This window comes from Hemitrygon akajei, chromosome 20, assembly GCF_048418815.1.
Source record: "Hemitrygon akajei chromosome 20, sHemAka1.3, whole genome shotgun sequence".
In the NCBI taxonomy this organism is placed as follows: Eukaryota; Metazoa; Chordata; class Chondrichthyes; order Myliobatiformes; family Dasyatidae; genus Hemitrygon; species Hemitrygon akajei.
The window spans coordinates 14,043,863-14,067,227 of record NC_133143.1 but is presented as its reverse complement, the minus strand read 5'-3'; the positions used below and the strand labels follow the sequence as shown (position 1 = coordinate 14,067,227).

The window sequence follows — 23,365 nt, the reverse complement described above, 5'->3', positions numbered from 1 at the left end:
GGGAAATGTACTATGGACATGTGGTCGATGTTTAAGGATCTCTTGCAGGATGTTAGGGATAAATTTGTCTTGGCGAGGAAGATAAACAGTGATAGGGTGAAGGAACCATGGGTGACAAGTGAAGTGGAAAATCTAGTCAGGTAGAAGAAGGCAGCATACATGAGGTTTAGGAAGCAAGGATCAGATGGGTCTATTGAGGAATATAGGGTAGCAAGAAAGGAGCTTAAGAAGGGGCTGAGAAGAGCAAGAAGGGGGCATGAGAAGGCCATGGCGAGTAGGGTAAAGGAAAACCCCAAGGCATTCTTCAATTATGTGAAGAACAAAAGGATAATGGGAGTGAAGGTAGGACCGATTAGAGATAAAAGTGGGAATATGTGCCTGGAGGCTGTGGAAGTGAGTGAGGTCCTCAATGAATACTTCTCTTCAGTATTCACCAATGAGAGAGAACTTGATGATGGTGAGGACAATATGAGTGCGGTTGATGTTCTGGAGCATGTTGATATTACGGGAGGGGAGGTGTTGGAGTTGTTAAAATGCATTAGGACGGATAAGTCCCCAGGCCCTGACGGAATATTCCCCAGGCTGCTCCACGAGGCAAGGGAAGAAATTGCTGAACCTCTGGCTAGGATCTTTATGTCCTCGTTGTCCACGGGAATGGTACTGGAGGATTGGAGGGAGGTGAATGTTGTCCCCTTGTTCAAAAAAGGTAGTAGGGATAGTCTGGGTAATTATAGACCAGTGAGCCTTACGTCTGTGGTGGGAAAGCTGTTAGAAAAGATTCTTAGAGATAGGATTTATGGGCATTTAGAGAATCATGGTCTGATCAGGGACAGTCAGCATGGCTTTGTGAAGGGCAGATCGTGTCTAACCTGTTCTTTGATAGAGTTCTTTGAGGAGGTGACCAGGCATATAGATGAGGGTAGTGCAGTGGATGTGATCTACATGGATTTTAGTAAGGCATTTGACAAGGTTCCACATGGTAGGCTTATTCAGAAAGTCAGAAGGCATGGGATGCAGGGAAGTTTGGCCAGGTGGATTCAGAATTGGCTTGCCTGCAGAAGGCAGAGGGTCGTGGTGGAGGGAGTACATTCAGATTGGAGGGTTGTGTCTAGTGGTGTCCCACAAGGATCTGTTCTGGGACCTCTACTTTTCGTGATTTTTATTAATGACCTAGATGTGGGGGTAGAAGGTTGGGTTGGCAAATTTGCAGACGACACAAAGGTTGGTGGTGGTGTAGATAGTGTAGAGGATTGTCAAAGATTGCAGAGAGACATTGATAGGATGCAGAAGTGGGCTGAGAAGTGGCAGATGGAGTTCAACCCGGAGAAGTGTGAGGTGGTACACTTAGGAAGGACAAGCTCCAAGGCAGAGTATAAAGTAAATGGTGGGATACTTGGTAGTGTGGAGGAGCAGAGGAATCTGGGGGTACATGTCCACAGATCCCTGAAAGTTGCCTCACAGTTAGATAGGGTAGTTAAGAAAGCTTATGGGGTGTTAGCTTTCATAAGTCGAGGAATAGAGTTTAAGAGATGTGATGTAATGATGTAGCTCTATAAAACTCTAGTTAGGCCACACTTGGAGTACCGTGTCCAGTTCTGGTCGCCTCACTATAGGAAGGAAGTGGAAGCATTGGAAAGATTTACCAGGATGCTGCCTGATTTAGAAAGTATGGATTATGATCAGAGATTAAGGGAGCTAGGGCTTTACTCTTTGGCGAGAAGGAGGATGAGAGGAGACATGATAGAGGTGTACAAGATATTAAGAGGGATAGACAGAGTGGACAGCCAGCGCCTCTTCCCCAGGCACCACTGCTCAGTACAAGAGGACATGGCTTTAAGGTAAGGGGAGGGAAGTTCAAGGGGGATATTAGAGGAAGGGTTTTCACTCAGAGAGTGGTTGGTGCATGGAATGCACTGCCTGAGTCAGTGGTGGAGACAGATACACTAGTGAAGTTTAAGAGACTACTAGACAGGTATATGGAGGAATTTAAGGTGGGGGATTATACAGGAGGCAGGGTTTGAGGTTCGGCACAACATTGTGGGCCGAAGGGCCTGTAATGTGCTGTACTATTCTATGTCTATGTCTATGTTTACTATGGTGAGGGTATTCAGAATAGATGCCACAGCCTCAAAATTGAGGGACAACCCTTTAAAGCAGAGGTAAAGAGGAATTTTTTTAGCCAGAGAGTAGCAACTCTGTGGATTGCTCTGCCACAAATTGCAGTGGAGGCCAAGTCTGTGTTTATATTTAAGATGGAAGTTGATCATTTCCTGATCTTTCAGGTGTATGGAGTTGAGTGAGATCCAGGATCAGCCATGATGGAGTGGTGAAGCAGACTCAATGGGCATAATTCTGCTGTTCTATGGTCTTATAGATCTAGGGAAATTTGAGTTGTTTATGGGTTAATTGTGGTTGAAGTTTAGGGAAAGAATAGATATTGCATTTTTAACACCTGGTATTGGAAAGTGTGAGTGGAAATGGGAACAATAAGGTGATTATGGTGTGGGTTTATAGTATAGGAAACAGATCCTGGAAAGGTGTAATGATAACAGGTTAGACGTTGAGTGCCAGGTTGTTGCTGTGGCACCATTCCACCAATTAGCGTATCTCACTCCTGTACGCCCCCTCATCACCACCCAAGATTCTACCAATAATGGTTGTATCATAAGCAAATTTATAAATAGTATTTGAGCTATGCCTAGCCACACAGTCATGTGTATATAGAGAGTAGTTTGTGAGGACAGCATTGGGAGACTTTCTGGAAGGAAATTGTTTGGTGTGCTTGATCGATGGTAGGAGTATAGGGATAATGTATTAAGTGTTTATAACTGGAAAGTGCATAATGACACAACAGTGGGGAGTGATCATTTTCCACTATTTGTGCAATGAGAATAGATGTGTAACTAAGGACAGGTTCTCATATCACCAGATGTAACTTTAAAAAGGCAGTTTGGGATGTATTTGATGATCTATGTGGAAGCAGATTTCCTGATCATTTGGTTTTTGAGGGTATCAACTTGTAACAACTCTCCCTCTCCCTCGTCCTCGTCCTCGTCCTCGTCCAGAGCTGCAAGGCAGGGTTAGGCTAGGTAGCAGCATTTTCAATTATGTGGGCATGACAGGCCGAAGAGTCACATTCTGTGTCAGAAATTTGATTCTATCACGCTATATTTTGGCCACAAGTCAAGCCAATTGCGATCCCTTTTCTGTATATATCCCTGCTTAAGACTACTATATTCTGCTTTATGTTAACAGTCAGTGAACCCCCACGTTCTTATTTTGCCCTCACTTTCTTTTATTCTTTCCCGACTTCCTTTTTATTCTTTCCCTTTCACCATTCTTTATTCTGCATTTTTCCGATTTATTTATTCGTTTTATTAACCTTCTTCCAAGAGTACCTCTCAGAATCAAGGATGCCCTGCTTTCATTCCATTTCTATGGGTGATTGATAATGCCAACGTGAGATCTGCAGACTCTACTGCATATTGAACTTAAGGTACTGGGGGAATTTGGGGCTTATTCTGTTATTCACACTGGCATTCTATGCCCCTTCCCTTTGTGTTTTCTTCATTTTGAACAGTCATGAGCTGGGGACTCCCATATATTGGTAAAAGTTCTAAAACTTTTTCAAGCAGGGCTTGACAATTCCTTACAGCATAAAAGGAGGATATTCAACCAAGTGAATCTCTTTTGGCTGTAAGAGATCCCATTCATAGAGTAACACCACATGCAAGCAGGCCCTTCAGCCCTGCATGTATACACTGACCAAGATTCCCAGTGTCACAAGAGACTGCAGATGCTGGAATCTGGAACAATAAACAATCTGTTGAAGGATCTCTTGTTTGAATTTGTTTGAAGGGCCTTGGCACGAAACATGGATGATTTACTCTTTTCCATAGATGCTGGCCTGTGGAGTTCCTCCAGTATTTTGTCTTTGTTGATCTGTTGAAGGAACTTGGCAGGTTAAGATCTCACTTCTCCATTTCTCAGTCCTAATGCTGATTTTTTTTTTAAACTGAAGAGTTAGTATTTTCTTTCCTCCCACACATGCTACTTGACTCACTGTGTTCCTTCTGCAAATTGTTGATCCATTGGACTGCATTCAGCCCACATCCCTCTAAATCTTTCCTATCCCACATACTTGTACAAATGTACTTTTACTATTGTTATTGCTCCTGTGTCAACCATTTTCTCTAGAACACATTCCATATACACACCACTCTGCTGGAAGTTGCCCCTCAGGACCCTTTTAAATCCATTCTCTCCCACCTTGTACTTATTTCCTCTCTCTCTCACCTTAAACCTATTCCTCCACGTATTTTCCTTTAACTCGCTGCACATCCCACCTTCCGATTGCTGCACACTTGGTGGAGCACTTTACAATGGGTAACCTGCTACCAATCTCTGCATCTCTGTGCTTTGGGGGAAAACTAGAGCATCCAGAAGAAATTCACAGTCAATGGAGAATGTGGAGAGTAGAGTGCACAAGGTGACTTCTGGAATAATGTGTAATGTAGTTATGTTGGCGTAGTTTTACAATAAATTTTTTGCTATTCAAGTGCCAAAAATAGAAGTACTCTCTTCACAGGTGATTCAAATTGGGTGTCTCCATGGTGAATACAATATTTTGCAGGTGGCATTGGAGCTCTATCACACTTCCTGAAGTCAATCCTGCTGATCTTGTGTTTGCCTTTGTAAGCTGTTGGATCAGGGACTTTCATGATGCTTCAAAATATCTGAGTTACCTCCATGTAGATACTACATACACTCAGTGGCCACTATAGCAGGTCCACCTGTATCTACAGTAATAAAGTGACCACTAAGTGTACATTCATGGTCTTCTGTTGCTGTAGCCCATCAGCTTCAAGGTTCATCATGTTGTCTGTTCAGTATGCTCTTCTGTTTGAACAAGTCTGGTCACCCTCCTCTGACCTCTCTCATTAACAAGGTATTTTTACCCATAGAACTGCCGCTTAACTGGATGTTTATTTTTTGTTTTTCACACCATTCTCTATAAACTCTAGAGAATGTTGTGGGTGAAAATTCCAGGAGATCAGCAGTTTTTGGGATACTCAAACCCCATCAGGCACCAATAGCCATTCCATAAGTCAGAGTCATTTAGATCACATTGAACCTCTTGACCACACCCGCATGCTTTTATGCATTGAGTTGCTGCCACATGATTAGTTGATTAGGTATTTTCATTAACCAGCAGGTGTACCTAATAAAGTGGCCACTGAGTGTATTTTCTCAGCCAAATAATTTTACAGAATCGTCAAACAATAGAACAACACTTTTTCACATGCAATGGTTAAAGCCCAAGTTACCTGTTCTGGTTTTGTTGTGGATTGTGATCGGATACACTGTACTTGGAGGAAAGAAAATGCAATCAGATTGTCTCGTTTTAATTAATTAAGTTGTAATCTGTAGATTCAGAAGTCCAATGAGCAGAAGATTTGGGCAAGAAGGCAAATGGGGAAGTGAGTTGAGTGTGTCAGAACTGACATGAATAAGGATCTGGGAGAGACTTGAAAGCAGATTTGATAAAGAGAGGTTGAAAAGAGGAAGACTGATAGGAAAATTATTGAAAGTTGAGTGTGAAAGATGAGGAGAATGGGGAATGCCTCCTTTTTCAGAGCTTGGAGTGTAACAGTGATGTGATGATTAGGAGCAATAGCATGAGAGGAGCAACTAATGAAGCAATAGGAATTTCATTGGAAAGCCCAAGGAAGGTTTTTGAACTGAAGACTAAAATTGGAGGACATTTCATCACCTGGTAGATGAGATTTAAATAAAAGAAAATAGCTTAATTGGTTGGATTGAGTTGTTCTTAGATCTTGGCAATTTGCTTGCAAACATTTCATCACTATGCAATGTGACATCATCAGCTGATGATTGTGGTGTGTCCTCTGAACGCTTGGCCTTTATATGGTTTTCAATCAATTGATTGGAAGTCATTTTGGAAACACTGTTGTGATGTGGGGAGAAACTCTCGTCACTCTTTGGCTGTGTGGTGAACTTCACACGTTGTGATCTGGAATTTTGCCTGCATTGGCTCATAAGTAGGATCAAGATCTACATGTTTGTTTACAGAATTGTTTGCGGAAAACCACATTTCTAGAAATTCTCTTTTATGCCCCATGTTTGCTTGCAGTAGACTTTCACCGATTACACCGTTGAATTTTTACCACTCTTGATCTTCATTGGCGGAGACTAAGGAAAGTTGGTCATGCTGCTTTACAGTCAGTTGATGCACCCAAATGCACATAAGAAGAGCTGTATCAAAACTTTGTTCCAAAGAGCAGAGACACAGCGGAACTAAAGATAAAGAGGAGAAACATCTCTTTAAAGTATTTGCACCAACCAAGAAGCAACCAAATGGGTTGTCCTTCCATACATTTGAAATATCTTGGAAATGACAACTCAACTGCTCCATGAACATAGATTTTCAGTCACACACAAACCAACAGCAATGTTGAGTAGAGTACTTTGCAGACTAAAAGAACTACCCAAGCTATAAGACAAGACTAATGTGGTCTACAAAATCCAATGTGGGGGCTGCAGTAAATATTACATCAGCAAACTGGGAGGAAACTATCTACAAGGATCCATGAACATCAACTGGCTGTTAAGTGGCATGATCAACTCTCCCTGGTCTCTGCCCATGGATCAACAGTGGCAATGTCTCCTTTTATGGTGACAAAACATTTGCAAGTAAAATGCCAAGACTGAAGAACAACTTAACCCAACTTTCAACTACCAGAGCAACACATCTTCTGAATTATTTCCATAGCATAAATTTTCAAAGCTGCTTAAAAGTAATGGGTTTGGAATGGCAGAGGTACAAATCCGAACATCCTTGCTCAGTGAACCTATCCTGACTCCCAGAGTAATTCTGTCATTCCCATTCTCCCATTTACTTCCTCTTAATCTATTTTATTTATTTATTTGTTTGTTTGTTTGATTGATTTAGCAGTACAGCACTGAATAGGCCCTTCCGGCCCTTCATTTCATGCTGTCCCAGCAACCCCACAACCCTGACTAACCCTAACCAAATCATGAGACAATTTACAATGACCAAATAGCCTATGTGATATGTGTTTTGACTGTGGGAGGAAAGCAGAGCACCCAGGGAAAACACACACATCCCATGGTGATGACATACAGAGACTCCTTAGAGAACAGCACCAGAAATAAACTCAGAACTTCAGGCCATAATAGCATCATGCTAACTGCTGAGTTACTGTGGCACCCAGTTGTCTTCCACTGCTCCAGCAATTCTCCTCTGATCAATAGGTATTTTATTGATCCCAAGGAAATTGTAGTGTCACAGTAGCATTACAAGTGCACAGATATACAAATATATAAATATTAGAAGAGAAGTAAGAAAGAATAAAAAATAAGTTACATCAAACAGTCTAACAGGAAGGGGTCATCACTTCCCCGCTGTAGGTTGACTCATTATAGAACCTAATGGCTAAGGGTAAGAATGACCTGGTATGGTGCTCTTTAGAGTAACACAGTTGTCTTAGTCTATTACTAAAAGTTCTCTGTTCAGCTAGCAGAGGGTGAGAAACTTTGTCCAGAATTGCTAGGATTTTCTATCACAGCCTCCAGTGTCCAGTTTTACTCCTATAACAGAGCCAGCCTTTATTGAGCCTGTTGGCATCACCTGTATTGATGCCATTTCCCAGCACACGACCACATAGAAAATTGTACTGGCGACAACATACTAGCAGAACATGTGAAGGAGAAGCCTGCATATTCCAAAAGATCTCAATCTTCTCAGGAAGTAGAGATGACTCTGGCCCTTCTTGTACACATCCTCTGTGTTGGTGCTCCATTCGAGTCTGTCATCCAGGTGCACCCCAAAGTACCTGTCGGACCTCGGCACATCCACGTCCTCACCATCAATAATAACACAGAGCAGTGCAGGCTTAGTTTTCCTAATGTCCATCACCATCTTATTTGTCTTGCTGATAATTCAGCTTGCACCATTTGACAAATTTCTCCACCAGGGCCCTGATATTCATCTTCCCATCCTCCCTTTATACACCCAACTCTTGCTGAATCATCAGAGAATTTCTGCAGATGATGTGACTCAGTGTTGTATCTAAAGTCCAAGGTATACAGGATAAACAGGAGGGGAGCCAATACAGCCCCCTGCGGGGCCCCAGTGCTGCAAATACCCATGTCTGACACACACAGCTCAGAAGCCTGTCATCCCACACCCCTCCTCCCCATCAGTTTACAGTAGCCAAATAAACTATCAACCAATATGTATTTGGGATGTGGAAGAAAATGGAAGCAGCTGGTGTAAGCATGGTCACATGGAAAATGTGCAAAAATCCACACAGGCAGTCCTGGAGATCAGCTCGAACTATGTGGCAGTACTAATCTCTACACCACCTAAATTGCTTATCCCCTTATATAAATTGCAGAAATTTTTTGGATACAGTTTCAGAGTGTATATGCAATTTAAAGATTGCTCATTGATGTTTTTCACCTATTCATGCCAGATATTTTAAAATTACCTGTGAAATTTTGTTAATTATTGGCAGAAATGGTTTAGTGTTCAGTTACTTTTGCAACTTGTATGCAAAGCTATTAGTTTCTAATAAATTAATGTAATTTTTGTTGTAATTGTGTTCCTTTGTTTTTCTTATGAATGCTGCTTATCTGATACTCTGATGCAGGTTCAGAAAGCCAGGTAATGTTAGAGATCTAGAAGATTATAAGGCTAACAGGAAGGAGCTTAAGAAGGAAGTTAGGAGAGCCAGAAGAGGCCATGAGAAGGCCTTGGCAAGCAGGATTAAGGAAAACCCCAAGGCATTCTACAAGTATGTGAAGAGCAAGAGGATAAGACGTGAAAGAATAGGACCTATCAAGTGTGACAGTGAGAGAGTGTGTATGGAACTTAATGAATACTTTGCTTAAGTATTTACTATGGAAAAGGATCTTAGTGATTGCAGTGAGGACTTTCAGCAGTCTGAAAAGCTTGAACATGTAGATATTAAGGAAGAGGATGTGCTGGAGCCTTTGGAAAGCAACAAGTTAGATAAGTCACCGGGACTAGATGAGATGTACCCCAGGCTACTGTGGGAGGTGAGGAAGGAGATTCCTGAGTCTCTGACGATGATCTTTGCATCATCAATGGGGACGGGAGAGGTTCTGGAAGATTGGAGGGTTGCGAATGTTGTTCCTTTATTCAAGAAAGGGAATAGAGATAGCCCAGGAAATTATAGAACTGTGAGTCTTACCTCAGTGATTGGTAAGTTGATGGAGAAGATCCTGAGAGGCAGGGTTTATGTACATTTGGAGAGGTATAATATGATTAGGAGTAGTCAGCATGGCTTTGTCAAGGGCAGGTCAAGCCTTATGAGCCTGATTGAATTTTTTGAGGATGTGACTAAACACATTGATGAAGGAAGAGCAGTAGATGTAGTGTATATGGATTTCAGCAAGGCATTTGATATGGTACCCCATGCAGGGCTTATTGAGAAAGTAAAGAGGTATTGGATCCAAGGGGACATTGCTTTGTGGACCCAGAACTGGCTTGCCCACAGAAGTCAAAGAGTGGTTGTAGACGGGTCATATTCTGCATAGAGGTCAGTCTCCAGTGGGGTGCCTCAGAGATCTGTTCTGGGACCCTTACTCTTTGTGATTTTTATAAATGACCTGGATGAGGAAGTGGAGGGATGAGTTAGTAAGTTTGCTGCTGACACAAAGGTTGGAGGTGTTGTGGATAGTGTTGAGGACTGTCAGAGGTTACAGCAGGACATTGATAGGATACACAACTGGGTTGAGAAGTGGCAGATGGAGTTCAACCCAGATAAGTGTGAGGTGGTTCATTTTGGTAGGTCAAATATGATGGCAGAATATAGTATTAATGGTAAGACTCTTGGCTGTGTGGAGGATCAGAGGGATCTTGGGGTCCGAGGCCATAGAATTCTCTAAGCAGCTGCACAGGTTGACTCTGTGGTTAAGAAGGAGTACTGTATATTGGCCTTCATTAATCATGGAATTGAATTTAGGAGCCGAGAGATAATGTTGCTGCTATATAGGACCCTGGTCAGACCCCACTTGGAGTACTGTGCTCAGTTCTGGTTGCCTCACTGCAGAAAGGATGTGGAAGCCATAGAAAGGAAGCCATAGAAAGGAAGCCATAGAAAGGAAATTTACAAAAATGTTGCCTGGATTGGGGAGCATGCCTTATGAGAATAGGTTGAGTGAACTCTGCCTTTTCTCCCTGGAGTGACGGAGGATGAGAGATGACCTGATAGAGGTGTATAAGATGATGAGAGGCATTGATCATGTGGATAGTCAGAGACTTTTTCCCAGGGTTGAAATGGTTGCCACAAGAGGACACAGGTTTAAGGTGCTGGGGAGTAGGTACAAAGGAGATGTCAGGAATAAGTTTTTTACTCAGAGAGTGGTGAGTGTGTGGAATGGGCTGCCAGCAATGGTGGTGAAGGCGGATATGATAGGGTCTTTTAAGAACGCTTTAGGTAGGTACATGGAGCTTAGTAGAATAGAAGGCTATAGGTAAGCCTAGTAATTACTAAGTTAGGGTCATGTTCGGCACAACTTTGTGGGCCGAAGGACCTGTATTGTGCTGTAGGTTTTCTATGTTTCTATGCTGCTGCAAGTAAGTTTTTTTCATTGGACTTGTGTATATGACAAACTCACCTTTGACTTTACCATTGGAATTAATGTTCCTTTTCTGTCTACATGTCCCATCTTTGCCTTCAGATTACCCTCTTCCCTTCTCTTGGGTCACATCCTATATAATATCTGGCATGAAAACTTCACAAACGATATATATTCAAAGCCAGTGGAGTCGATTCAGCCCATCAAGTGAATGCCAAATCCCAACAAAATGTGCAAATCAATCCTTTTCCTCCCCTTCTATTTCTGTACAATTATCTTCTCTCACTTACCTACCAATTCCTGTTTGATTGTTTTTCTTTTGCCAATTGCCTGCACCAGGGGTGAACTTACTGTAGGTAATTAGTTAACCAAATTGTTTTAAGCACAATGGAGGAATTCCTGCAGTCACAGGACTATCATGGAAATTTCATGTGTACAAGCTTTCCCTTGTTACGAGCACCCAAATTACGAATACCTCTACACATGAACGAGCTCCCATTATGTTATTACATTCAAAAAGCCAATGATCATTCCTATGAACAGCAAAACTAATTTTTCTTCTCTCTTCACTTTCAGAAATTGCTTATTATTATGTTGTGTTTTGATACCTTCATGACATACAATGGAGGTGTGATTACCATATTGAGTGATTTTGTGTATTTTCTGAACTACGGACAAATTTGTCTTATGGACATTAGTAAAAATGGAATCTGTTCATTACCCACAAATAGGCTACAAGTCATCCCTATTCCTGGTTCTTATGGTATAATCACTCGGATTGGGTAGTTTTTGTGTGTTTTCCCATTTATAGACAAATGGAACACATTTGTTGAGTAGGGATGGAGTATACAGCACCCAAGATTGGGACTGAACCCAAATGCCAGGAGCTAGCTGCACCACCCATCTGGACCCTAAGATATTAATGAACAACATAGTCATAGAGATTGTTGCACCATTTTCCACTTCAACAATGAGGAACATACTTTGATACTTATCGTAGCCTGACCTATTTTATTCTTCACACATTTCCATGAATTTCTCCCTCATCAACATACCACAGTCAATTTGCAAGGGCCCATTACCTTTGGGATGTGGGAAGATGTCTGTATGGTTAGGGGGAGAATGTGCAACCTCCACACAGACAGCACCAAAGGTCAGAATTGAACTAGGATCTCCTGAGTTCTGAGGCAGTGGCTCCACTAGTTGCATATAAATTAAACCTCCAGGAATGTTTCCTACTAGCTGACAATGCTGCCAATTTATGACTGAATAGTTTAGCAGTACATTGCTGTATCTATCTCTATTCATCCATTCTGTGTGGGCATTCCAAGAAATGGTACAATGTCGACTTGTACAGAATTGAAACAGGCCCTTCCATCCATCTGGTTCATGCTAAGAAGTCTATCCAAAAGAAGTTTATAGACCTAAGGCAACTCCATCATAGGCACAACCTTCCTCACCATTGAGGACACCTTCAAGAAGTGGTGCCTAAAGAAGGTGACATCCATCATTAAAGACCCTCACCGTAGGAGACGTGCCCTCAGTTTATTACCATCAGGGAGGAGGTACAGTGGAACAAAGACCCACACTCAACATATTGGGGACAGTTTCTTCCCCCTCCATCATCAGATTTCTGAACGGTCCAGGAACACTGCCTTGTTGGTTTTTTGTCTTATATCTTTGCAACATAGTTGCCCAAAACAACAAACTTCATATCATACAAGACAGTGATAATGAACTTGATTCTGTTATCCCTCTAAACCTTTCCTATGCTAAACCTGTCCAAATGTCTTTTAAGCAGTTTAACTGTGTATCTGACTGTACATACATGTATACAAAACAATTAAATATACGATTTTAGTGTTTGAGCAATATCGTCCCACATTTCCCATCTTTATTGCTTGTACATTGTGACAGAGACGCAACATAAAGAATTGTACTCTTTTGGATGTAAGAAATAAAATAAATACAAATAATTGTACCTGTTTCTTCAACTTCATCTGAAATTAAAACAGAAAATGTTTAAACTTCTTTAGAGAAGGATCTTAGCCTCTCTAAACTCTCTATATAGACGCTGCCTGACTTGCTGGGTGTTTGCAGTTTTTCAGAAATGACTGCAGCTGGGCTGACAAATCACCAAACACATTATTTATCTCTGATTCTTTGCTTTCCTATGCATGATACACTGAATGCATACTCAGCACCCATTACAAGCAGAGCCCGGAATCAGCGCCTTGCAGCCTCCCTGCTCCTTTGCGAGCCCTTGGCAGTGTGCGCGCGCGCATGTGTAGCGGACGCCACTCGTTGCCATGGAGAGAAAGGATGTCTTGACCAATAAGGAATTGGCCGCCCGGAATGCTGTCAATCACCTTGTCGGCTTGGTGGTCAGACGGAGAACCGGTGAGCTGTCCGGCGTGCATGCAAGGTAGCAAAATGATCCAAAGAATCCCGGTAAGACTTATATGGGTGCATCTTTACCAATGCACACGTTTTGGATCAGATTCGTTCATAACGAGTTGCTGTTGCATGTCCCTACTGTTCAAATAACGTATTATTTGGTGACAGCTTTTGTCTGAATGTTGGTAGTTTCCTCAGTTTCCCCAAGTAAAACCATGCTGGAATTTTCGGGATGTGACCTTTTATGCGCGATTTTGCCTCTATCGGCGCACTGGAAGTGAACTGAGCTTTGGTGGGTGAAATACACAAAGGAATCGACACCGTAAAGAAGCTTAGATTCGGAGCTTTACTGATCACACTGATCATAAAATTTAACAAATGTTATATCATGTTTGCTGACAGGCAAACGGTAGGTGTTTAATTGATGTTTGTTTCGCAGTGATACAATTCATAACGGGGGGAAATCCATCAGTGAAAAATAAATACAATTGTGTTTAACTGACGTATTAACTTGATACCGCCTCCACCCCCGTCTCTTATTCCTATTCATTGTGAGTTAAACATCTACGCCCATTGATTTTTCAGTTACCTCTGAATAAATTTTAAAGAAGGAAAAGCCAAATGAAATCTCAGAATGCAAAGCCGGGCACGTTTTAGTGTCAGCGCTTTGCCCAAATGAATAGAAGTATTTCGTCATAATCAATGCAGTAAGTGACCCACATTTCTAAAGGCGGACCGGGGACATCTGAGCGTCCAGCTGGCTGGCGTCTCTCTCACTATTGTTTTTTTTTTGTTTTGTAACCCTGTACCTAATCGGGATTCTAGTTACAGCATTGAGACCAGCCATGCATTGCAAATAGCGTAACATGGTATTCGCCCATTTGATTGATAAATACGAAATGACTTTCGTGCCAGCTGCAGAGCAGAAATGGATAGTGGTAGCAGGCAGCGCAGTTCAAAAATCAGAACTCTGAAAGAGCTCGGGGGCCGAGCAGTATCATATGCCCGATGACCGTTTGTAAATTGGGACCATCCCTATCAATTCGAGGACGATTGTCATAAATGTTTACATATATTTTACATCCACAGATTTTGCTCGACTCTTTGGTTCTAACAGCACTGTCGAGGTTCTAGTTTCTGCAGTCTCTTTCACTTTCATGCATCCGCACTATGGAACACACGGTTGCTGGGAAATAACTCAGTGCTACCTGACATAAATGGATTCAGCCCAGTTCATCACGGGTAAAGCTCTCACAACCAGTGAGCACATTTAGCTGAAACACTGTTGTAAGAAAGCAGCATTTAATATCAGAGATCCCTTCCACTCATGCTATGCTCTTTTATTGCCGGTGCTATCAGGTAGGAGGTACAAGAGCCTCAGGACTGGCACCAACATGTTCAAGAACAGTTTCTACCCCACAACCATCAAGCTCTTGAACAAATGGGTCTTGCCCTTCCATTGAGATGTTCCCACAATCAATTATCTTAATTTAAGGACTCTTAATCTCATTATTTCATATTCTTGTTATTACTGTATTGCTATTTATTTATACTTGCATGTGCACAGTTCATTGTCTTCTGCACTCTGGTTGATATTTCAATGAAAATGTTCTGATTACTATTCTATAAATTTGCAGATTATGCCCACGAGAAAATAAATCTCAGGGTTGTATATAGTGACATATATGTAATTTGATAATAAAATTTACTATGAATTTTGAGCAGTGTACAAATAATGAGAGCATCTTCTGAAGGCTACCATATGGTGCTTCCTCATTCCTTACTTGAAGCTTCTTTATTTTAATCTAACCCATCAAATCCCACTCACCAACACTTGAAATCCCACCTACTTGAGTGTCAAAGATGGAAGCAAGATATCTGATTTTTGTCTACTGAAAGCTTATGTTTCCTGAATCTCGAGCTCTGTTCTTATCCATACAAGTGAAGTAAATCCCATCTCAATAGTGGAAAGATTTTGGATGTCAGCATATCATGGTTTGTCTAACTAAATTTCTGGTTCTAGGATGTTGGTAGAACAGGATTTAGTGGTGGCAGGGCTGTTAAATGTCAAGGGGCATGATTAGAGATGGACAGTGCCTGACACCTGCTTGACAAAGACTTTTCTTCCACTTTTTAGCCAAAGCCTGAGTGTTGCTAACTTTTGTGAGTGAAAACATGTATCTGACCACTTGACAAATGGAACTCAACATGTACAATCCTTGAATGATGGTCCCTGTTTCGGACCTTATGCTGGAGAAAAAATTGTTGGTGGAGCAGCTGTTGATAATTGGAACTGTGACTTTGCTCTAATGATCTCCTGTAGGGATGCCATGAAGTTCAGGTGATTGACCTTACCCAACAATAGCACATTGTGTTGGGGATAACTTCAGCCATCGGAGAGATTTCCCTGATTCTTATTAAATTTAATTGACAGCAATGGCAATTATACTCAATTCAATACTGGCATGTGACTTTTTTGGCTGTAATTAGTGATGAAACCAGCTGTTCCTGGCAGCACCCAAATTGACAGGAGCAACCAAATATTGGTGAATTATATGCCTCTTAAAACTGACAACACCTTCTGTCACTTTCATGTCTGAAAGAAGCTTGCTGAGACTGAAACTTGTCAGATTGTTTTTTCCTTTCTTTATTGATGGGATGTACCTGGTCAATTTCCACATCGTTAGATGACTATCTGTGTTGTTGCATTGGAACAGAGGTATCATTTTATCAAGTGGATAGAAAGCATTCTTAAAAATATTAATGCAAGTACTATAGGAGCTGGGAGTAAATGCTGAACATACTTGGCAGATTAAGCAGCGTCTTTGGAAGGTATTCTAGCTGGATGAACTTTGATTGTTAGACCTTATTTGAAATGTGGTGCCCAGTTTTGCATACCTCATTATAGGAAGGATGTGGAAGCTTTAGAGCAGGTGCAGAGGAGGTTTACCAGGAAGCTGCCTGTTTCGGAGAGCAAGTTTTATGAAAATAGGTTGAGCTATGTAGAGCTTTTCTCTTTTGAGCAAAGGAGGTGAAGAGATGATGAGAGCCATAGATTTAGTGGACAGCCAGAGACTTTTTCCCTGCGTGGAAATGGCTAATACAAGGGGGCATTATTTTAAGTTGATTGGCGGGAAGTATAGGGGAGATGTTAGAAGTAAGCATTTTTTCACAGAGAGTGGAGAATGTGTGGAACACCCTGCCAGGGTTGGTGGAAGGGGCTTTTAAGAAACTCTTAGATAAACACATTGATGATAGAAAAATGGAGTTTTAAGTATGAGGGAAGGGTTCGATTGATTAAAAAGACAGCATAACATCATGGGTCAAAGGGCCTGTACTGTGCTTTAATTTTCTATGTTTTTTAAGTTAATCTCCCTACTCCAGAAGGCCAACACACCCCATTTTTCTTAACAACCCTATCAAATTGCATGGCAACTTTGAGGAATCAATGGATGTGGACCACAAGATCCTTCTGTTCCTCCACACTGCCAGGAATCCTACCATTAACCCTGTATTCTACCTTCAAATGAGGCTTTACAAAATGAATCTGTGTTCTATGAAATTTCATGCAGCAGAGACTGTGCACAGGCAATAATGTAATCTTCACAAAATTGAATCGAGTGTTCAATAACCTTAATAAAAATTGTCTTTCACATTAGTTCCTCAATCTGTGAATTCACATCGAAAGGTATTGTATAGCACCAAGCACGTTAATATTTGCAATATCATCTTGCAGAGCTTTGCTACTAATCCTGATTAATAAGACATGAATATCTCGTGATATGATAGCAACAGGTCATCTATCCATGGTGGATAGTGAATTCTGCCATTGGGGATGTCTAACCTAAAAAATAACATTACTCTCCTTGCTCTATGTGGAGTTTTTTGTTTATTACCATGTTAGTTATATTTTATTTTCCTTTGGACTTCTTACTACTGCATCAGAAAGATTGTAAGCCCATTCAGGTAGATATAGAAGGATTCCATGCTATTATTGGTAAAGTAGCAAGGAGTTCTTCCGATGTTTTGGCCAATTAGCTGCTCATTTGCCTTGCCTGCTATGAGTTGTTCCATGTTGTGCACAGTTTGGACCAGTCTTAATGCTTGGAGATTGTACTGAGCACTATGCTCACAAGCTCGGTAACCCATGCAGGGAGATTTTAAAGGTAAAAATAGCTCTTCATCCTCACAAAACCTGCCTTTAGCATTCATTGCAACACAAACAAAAAGTTGGAGAAGCTCAACAGATCAGGCAGCATTTATTGAACTGAATAAACAAGACTGGAAGGGGGAATATGCCAGAATAAAGAAAGTGATGGGAGGGGAAAGAGGATAGCTAGAAGGTGAAGCCAAGTGGGTGGTAAAGGGCTAAAGAAGAAGGAATCTAATAAGAGAGATAGCATCCTTTACCAAAGTCCTATGGTGAGAGATTTACGGGAACGTATAACTCATTAAGTGCAGGAGACTTCATTTCAGTTGCTCCTGAAAGCTTTAACCCTTGTCCACAATGAAATCTGCAGTAAGCTTCCATAAGGCTAATCATGGCCAATAACTTGCACTGAGCTGCAGTGCATTTCTTGAGCAACTCATTCGTAAGGCCAGTGATGTTGTGGGGGTGGAACTGGACTCTCTGATGGTGGTGTCTGAAAAGAGGATGCTGTCCAAGTTGCATGCCATCTTGGACAATGTTTCCCTAATGTACTAATGTACTCCATAATGTACTGGTTAGGCACAGGAGTACATTCAGCCAGAGACTCATTCCACGGAGATATAACACTGAGTGTCATAGGAAGTCATTCCTGCCTCTGGCCATCAAACTTTACAACTCCTCCCTCGGAGTGTCAGACACTCTGAGCCAATAGGCTGGTCCTGGACTTATTTCCACGGCATAATTTACCTATTATTATTTAATTATTTATGGTTTTTATATTGTTATATTTCTACACTATTCTTGGTTGATGCGACTGTAACGAAACCCAATTTCCCTCGGGATCAATAAAGTATGTCTGTCTGTCTGTCTGAAAATGCTGGAGAAACTCAGCAAGTCAGGCAACAACAATGGAAGGAAATAAACAGTCAACATTTTGGGCTGAAACCCTTCATCAGTACTGAGCCCAAAATGTTGACTGTTTATTCCCCTCCATAGCTGCTACTTGACTTGCTGAGTTCCTCCAGCACTCTGAGTCTGTTGCTCAAGATTTTCAGCATCTGCAAAATATCTTGTAGTTATAGTACATTCCTTGTTTGCCTGTGAACTATACACAAAACAAAGGTGATTTAATGAAAATGTTCTAAACTCAGAAAAAAATTCCCTGCTTCCTGGGATCATAGTGAACCATTAAGATGCACAGCATGGATACGAGCCCTTCAGCCCACTGACTTTGTGCTGACCTTCAAGTAACTATTTACAATAATTGTACTTTATTCTATTCTCTCTAATTCCCCATCAGCTTCCCAGAAACCCCCCTTCCCCTCATATTCCAGCACTAACCTACAGTGGTAGGTCAACTTACAGTGACTGACTACCATCCCACAGGTCTTTGGCATTTGGGTGCCAGCTGGAGCACCAAGAACATGTGGAGAACATGCAAACTCCACACAGACAGACAGAGGTCAAGATTGAACCCAGGTCTCTGACACTGAGGCAGGTGCTCTTCCACCTATGCCACTGTGACACCAACATTATATAATGGAAGTACAGTAGGTATTTAACATCTATCTTATCCTCAGCTTTCCCTCCTCAAATGTATCTACATATGCACTGCCTCAAGAAGGCAACATCTGCCAGCAAAGATCCTCACCATCCAGACCATGCCATCATCCTGCAACTTCCATCAGGCAGGAGGTACAGAACCCAGAACTCCCACACTACCAGGTTACTTTCCTTGAAACAATTTGCGCAACTGTAATCACTTCCTCAGTAGAACAATACTAAGACAATGCATTGTACATTGTTATTTTTGTTCCAATTGTGTACTTTCGTGGATAATTTTGTATAATTTATGTTTATTTGTGTTTTTCTTGTGAATGTCTGTCTAGTGCTATGTACTTTTGTTGCTAATGTAAGTTTTTCATTGCACCTGGAAATACATGTACTTGAGATTATGACAACAAACTTGACTTTGAATTTAACAGGGCCTTCAGTTTCAATTGCACTGTCAAGAGGAGGACCCATTTCTCCTGCCTGTGAGTGGAGGGGTCCCTCCAAGTTGTTACAATCATAAGAACTTTAGTCAAAGGATATGAAAAAGGTTTTTTTTTAACCAAAGTATTACAAGGAAGAACTTTTCTAGTTGACTTGTAGTGGATGTGTTTTGTTTGTGGACAGCATAGGGGAGTCTTATCAGAATCAGGTTGAACATCACTGGCATGTTGTGAAATTTGTTGTTATGCAGCAGTAGTACATTGTAATTTGCAGTTTTTATTATTATGTATTGCAATAAGAAATAGATTCAAAAAGAAGATTAAATTAAATGTCCTGAAGATAGGTCTAGCCCAAAACATCAACTCTTTATTGATTTCTGTTACTGCTGCTGAGTTCCTCCAGCATTTTGTGTGTGTTGTTTTAAATTAAATGTAGAGCACTCCCATGAACTTGAAACGCTCAGTCTTTCCACTTCTGATCCCTTGATGAAGACTGGTGTGTGTCTCTCTCGACTTCCCTTTCCTGAAGTCCACAATCAATTCCTTGGTTTTATTGATGATAAGTGCAAGGTTATTGCTGTGATCTATCTCACTCCTGTATGCCTCACACAATGATAGGGAAGGCATCAGGGTGCTGGTTTCATGCCTGTTGCTTATTGAAGTACACGTGGTTATAATTGTGGATTTCAGCTGTGGTAGTCCTTAATGGGAATATTTCATGATTTCCATCGTAGCTTCATGCAAACAGTAGCACTTTAATGGTGCCATTTCATTGTAGTTCAAAGTGTTAAAAATATAAGGTCAAGGATTTCTTTTGTTTGTCAATGCATCCAGCTGTGGGGATTTATTCCTGGAGGTCACCTCGGTTTTTTGCACTTCCTTTGCTCTGTGTGCCTCAACACTGGAATACAGCCCCCTTGCTCTCTACCTCATTTATAAGGACAGTGAGATCAAAATCAGAGAAAGGTCGTGGGAGAGGCGTTCAGACTGGTAGATGTTCCTTCCTTTAAAATGCCTCACTCTCTCAGTCATCCATACGATCACAACTGTACATTTGCTGCAGTGCTGTGCCCAGTAAAAGAACAGGTTAGAGCCCTGATACAATTCAGCACAGAAGTGGTGGCAGTAATTATCAAAATTTCCATTTATAGCTCTCCTAGGCAGAATCTGATACTCTAAGCATACCTATCGATTTGCACTAGGATTGCAATTGATCTAACTTCAATTCTGCAATAGGATGGATTAAATTCACAGCGTGGGATCAGCTGTCAACTGGAATTGATCCCATTTATGGCCAAATGAATTTTATAATGAAAGCACTTTACTTCTTGAAGGGTTTCTTTGTTATTTCATGATCCAGTTTTTCTTTTAAACTCTGTAAAATGCCTGGAACTTTGACCAAAGTTTGGGCTCTTTGCTTAATGCTTTGTTGATTGTCATTGTGATTTGCTACTCAGCATTTGAGAAAGCTTTCCTTCAGGCCAGTTGTACACACTCAGCGATTCATTGCTGGCCTCAAAACCCAGGTCATAATGTGATACTAAGGTTCCAAACTGCTGGAAACTAGCAAGCAATGCCTAAACATTGGAAGGTGACAGTAACTCAGATAACCACATGTTATAACAGTGGTGTGCAAAGGAGCGACTCTGAATGCACAATATGTTGAACCTTGAAGTAGGTGGACTACAGTAGCAGAAGACCACAAACATACACTCAGTGGCCACTTACCTCCTGTGCCTAATAAAGTAGCCATTGAGTGCATTTTGCATTAGGATGAACAGTTTACAAAGATATTTTAATTATGTTACGCTATCCCTTATTGACTTTTTCACTGCTACTCTCTATGAATCTTTTAGGTTTACCGCTATTTCAAAGCAGTTTGTTAGTCAGTAGATAATGTTTCTATGAGGAAGTGTTCTTTAGTAAGTCTATTTTTATGTCTTCTCATTGGTTATCCTGCCAATTTAAAATACTAAAGCCTGGCTTTATTTGTCACATGCACACCAAAACATACAGTGAAATGCTTCACCCACGGCAACAACCAACATAGTCAGAAATGAGCTGAGGACAGCCCACTTTAACCCATGGATTTTTTTCTGTAAACATTTCTAAATACCTATTAGGACAACACTTACCTGTTTTCTTCCGGATATGACCAGTGACCCAGATTGCTTCTGTTCCCATTTTCACATCATTTCCTCAGAAGTCCTCCCATGAACCAAACTTTTGAAAATCAGTCTAAAACTTTCATATTGGGCTCTGGAATCATTTTAGGTCTGATAATTGATGGTAGTGGTTAGCGCGATGCTATTACCACTCAGGCCATTGGAGTTCAGAGTTCAATCCCAATGTCCTCTGGAAGGAGTTTGTATGTTCTTCCTCGTGGAATGCATGAGTTTTCTCAGGGTGTACCGGTTTACTCCCACTGTCCAAATACATACCAGGTAGATTAATTGGTCATTACATCTCTAAATTCTGTGAAGGACTTGAGATGTTAGGAGTGAAAGGATTACCATATGAGGAATGTCTGACAGCACTTGGGCTGTATTCCCTGGAATTCAGGAAAATGAGGGGGGATCTCATTGAAACATTTCAAATGTTAAGAGGCCTGAATAGATTAGATATGACAAAGTTATTTCCCATGGTAGGGGAGTCTAGGACAAGAGGGCACGACTTCAGAATTGAAGAATGTCTATTTAGAACAGAGATGCAGAGAAATTACTTTAGTCAGAGGGTGGTAAACCTGTTGGATTTGTTGCCACGAGCGGCTGTGGAGGCCAAGTCATTGGGTGCAATTAAGGCAGAGGTGGATAGGTTCTTGATAAGCCAGGGCATCAAAGGGTATGGGGAGAAAGCAGAGGAGTGGGGATGACTGGAAGAATTGGATCAGCCCATGATTGAATGGGGAGCAGATTCGATGGGCCAAATGGCCTACTTCTGCTCCTGCATCTTATGGTCGGCTTAAGAAAAGAGTGCAACTAAATGACTGTAAACGAACAAAATCAACACAGGTCCCTAGTGCAGATAATGGATTGCCATCATACAATGCTTTCGATGATTGCATCCTCCAAATCTTCATTTTCATTGTAACATTCAAGATGATTGTTGACCCCTTCATAATTCTTAATTTCTTGAAGTAGTGAAATTGTTTCATTTTCACTCCCGGCCATTTCTGGCATCTCCAAGCCTGAATGCTTGAAACGGCAGTGACTAAAACAGTTCTGAATGATCTTCCTGCCTCACTGATTTTGAACACAAATACACATAACTGATGCTATTTAAAAACGGATATCTTTAAGCACAGTGTAGTGTCACACAAGTGCATGCAACTGACGCTGGACATTAGTTAGTTGATGTATGTTCGGCAACAACCTCCTGCCCCATTTAAGCGGTATATTGTCCCAATTAAACAAAGGAAATCCTTGCTATTTTCTCAATTTAGTTCTTGTTCTTTAATGATTGTCACAAATAAATGGCTGCCAAATAGTTTATTTGGGACAACTATGGCCAATTAACCATAATCCACTAACAAGAGAAAGTCTGAGATTCTGGAAATCAAAATAATACACACAAATTGCTGGAGGAACTCAGCAGCCCAGGTAGCATCTGTGAAAAAGAGTACACAGTAGACGTTTCAGGCTAAGACCCTTCATCAGCTTAAAACAAATATCATCTTCAGAGTCGAGGTGCAATAACCTTACTTGAGAGCAGAATATGTTGCAACTACACTTCAGAAGGACAAAAGTATATTTGCTAGAGTGCAGACAAGGGTGCAAAATGTAAAAAGGGGTCATCTATAAGGGACAGTTGGAGAATCTTAAGTTCAACCTTATAGAAAAAAAGACAAAATGGAACTCCTAAAATAGAAAGCCTTACTTTCTACTGATCTCTGTCAGCTGTGAACAGGTTGCATTTACAAGTTTGCTTAATTGCTTCCTCATGGTTATCATTCACCAAGCAATTCAAAGCTACCAATTACTGCTTGGTCCAATGTTTCCATTCCAGCTTGCATGTCAATGACAGAGAAATATATAATGCACCTGACTACTGCTGTATGGTCCCTCATCTCTAATGTACTCCACAGCAGGCATCTACATGCAGAACAAGCTACTGTTCCACAGCCCAGGTGAAGTGTGTTTTATATTCTTTTATATTCAGATATTCTCTGTGTGGA

General features: G+C 41.1%; 1 protein-coding gene across 4 annotated transcripts in view; it reads left to right on the top strand.

Moving 5' to 3' along the window:
- Positions 1 to 23,365, top strand: part of elovl2 (ELOVL fatty acid elongase 2) — a 129,080-nt gene that overhangs the window by 11,125 nt on the left and 94,590 nt on the right. For 2 of the 4 annotated variants that reach the window (XM_073023895.1, XM_073023894.1), the window contains exon 1: positions 23,198 to 23,317. The exons of 1 other annotated variant lie outside the window; for it this stretch is intronic. In XM_073023895.1, coding sequence (XP_072879996.1) covers positions 23,202 to 23,317 — 116 coding nt within the window. In that variant the 5' untranslated portion in view covers positions 23,198 to 23,201. Of the gene's footprint in view, positions 1 to 13,015; positions 13,102 to 23,197; positions 23,318 to 23,365 lie in introns of those variants that run through there. One more of the 4 variants, XM_073023896.1, reaches the window with a different exon arrangement.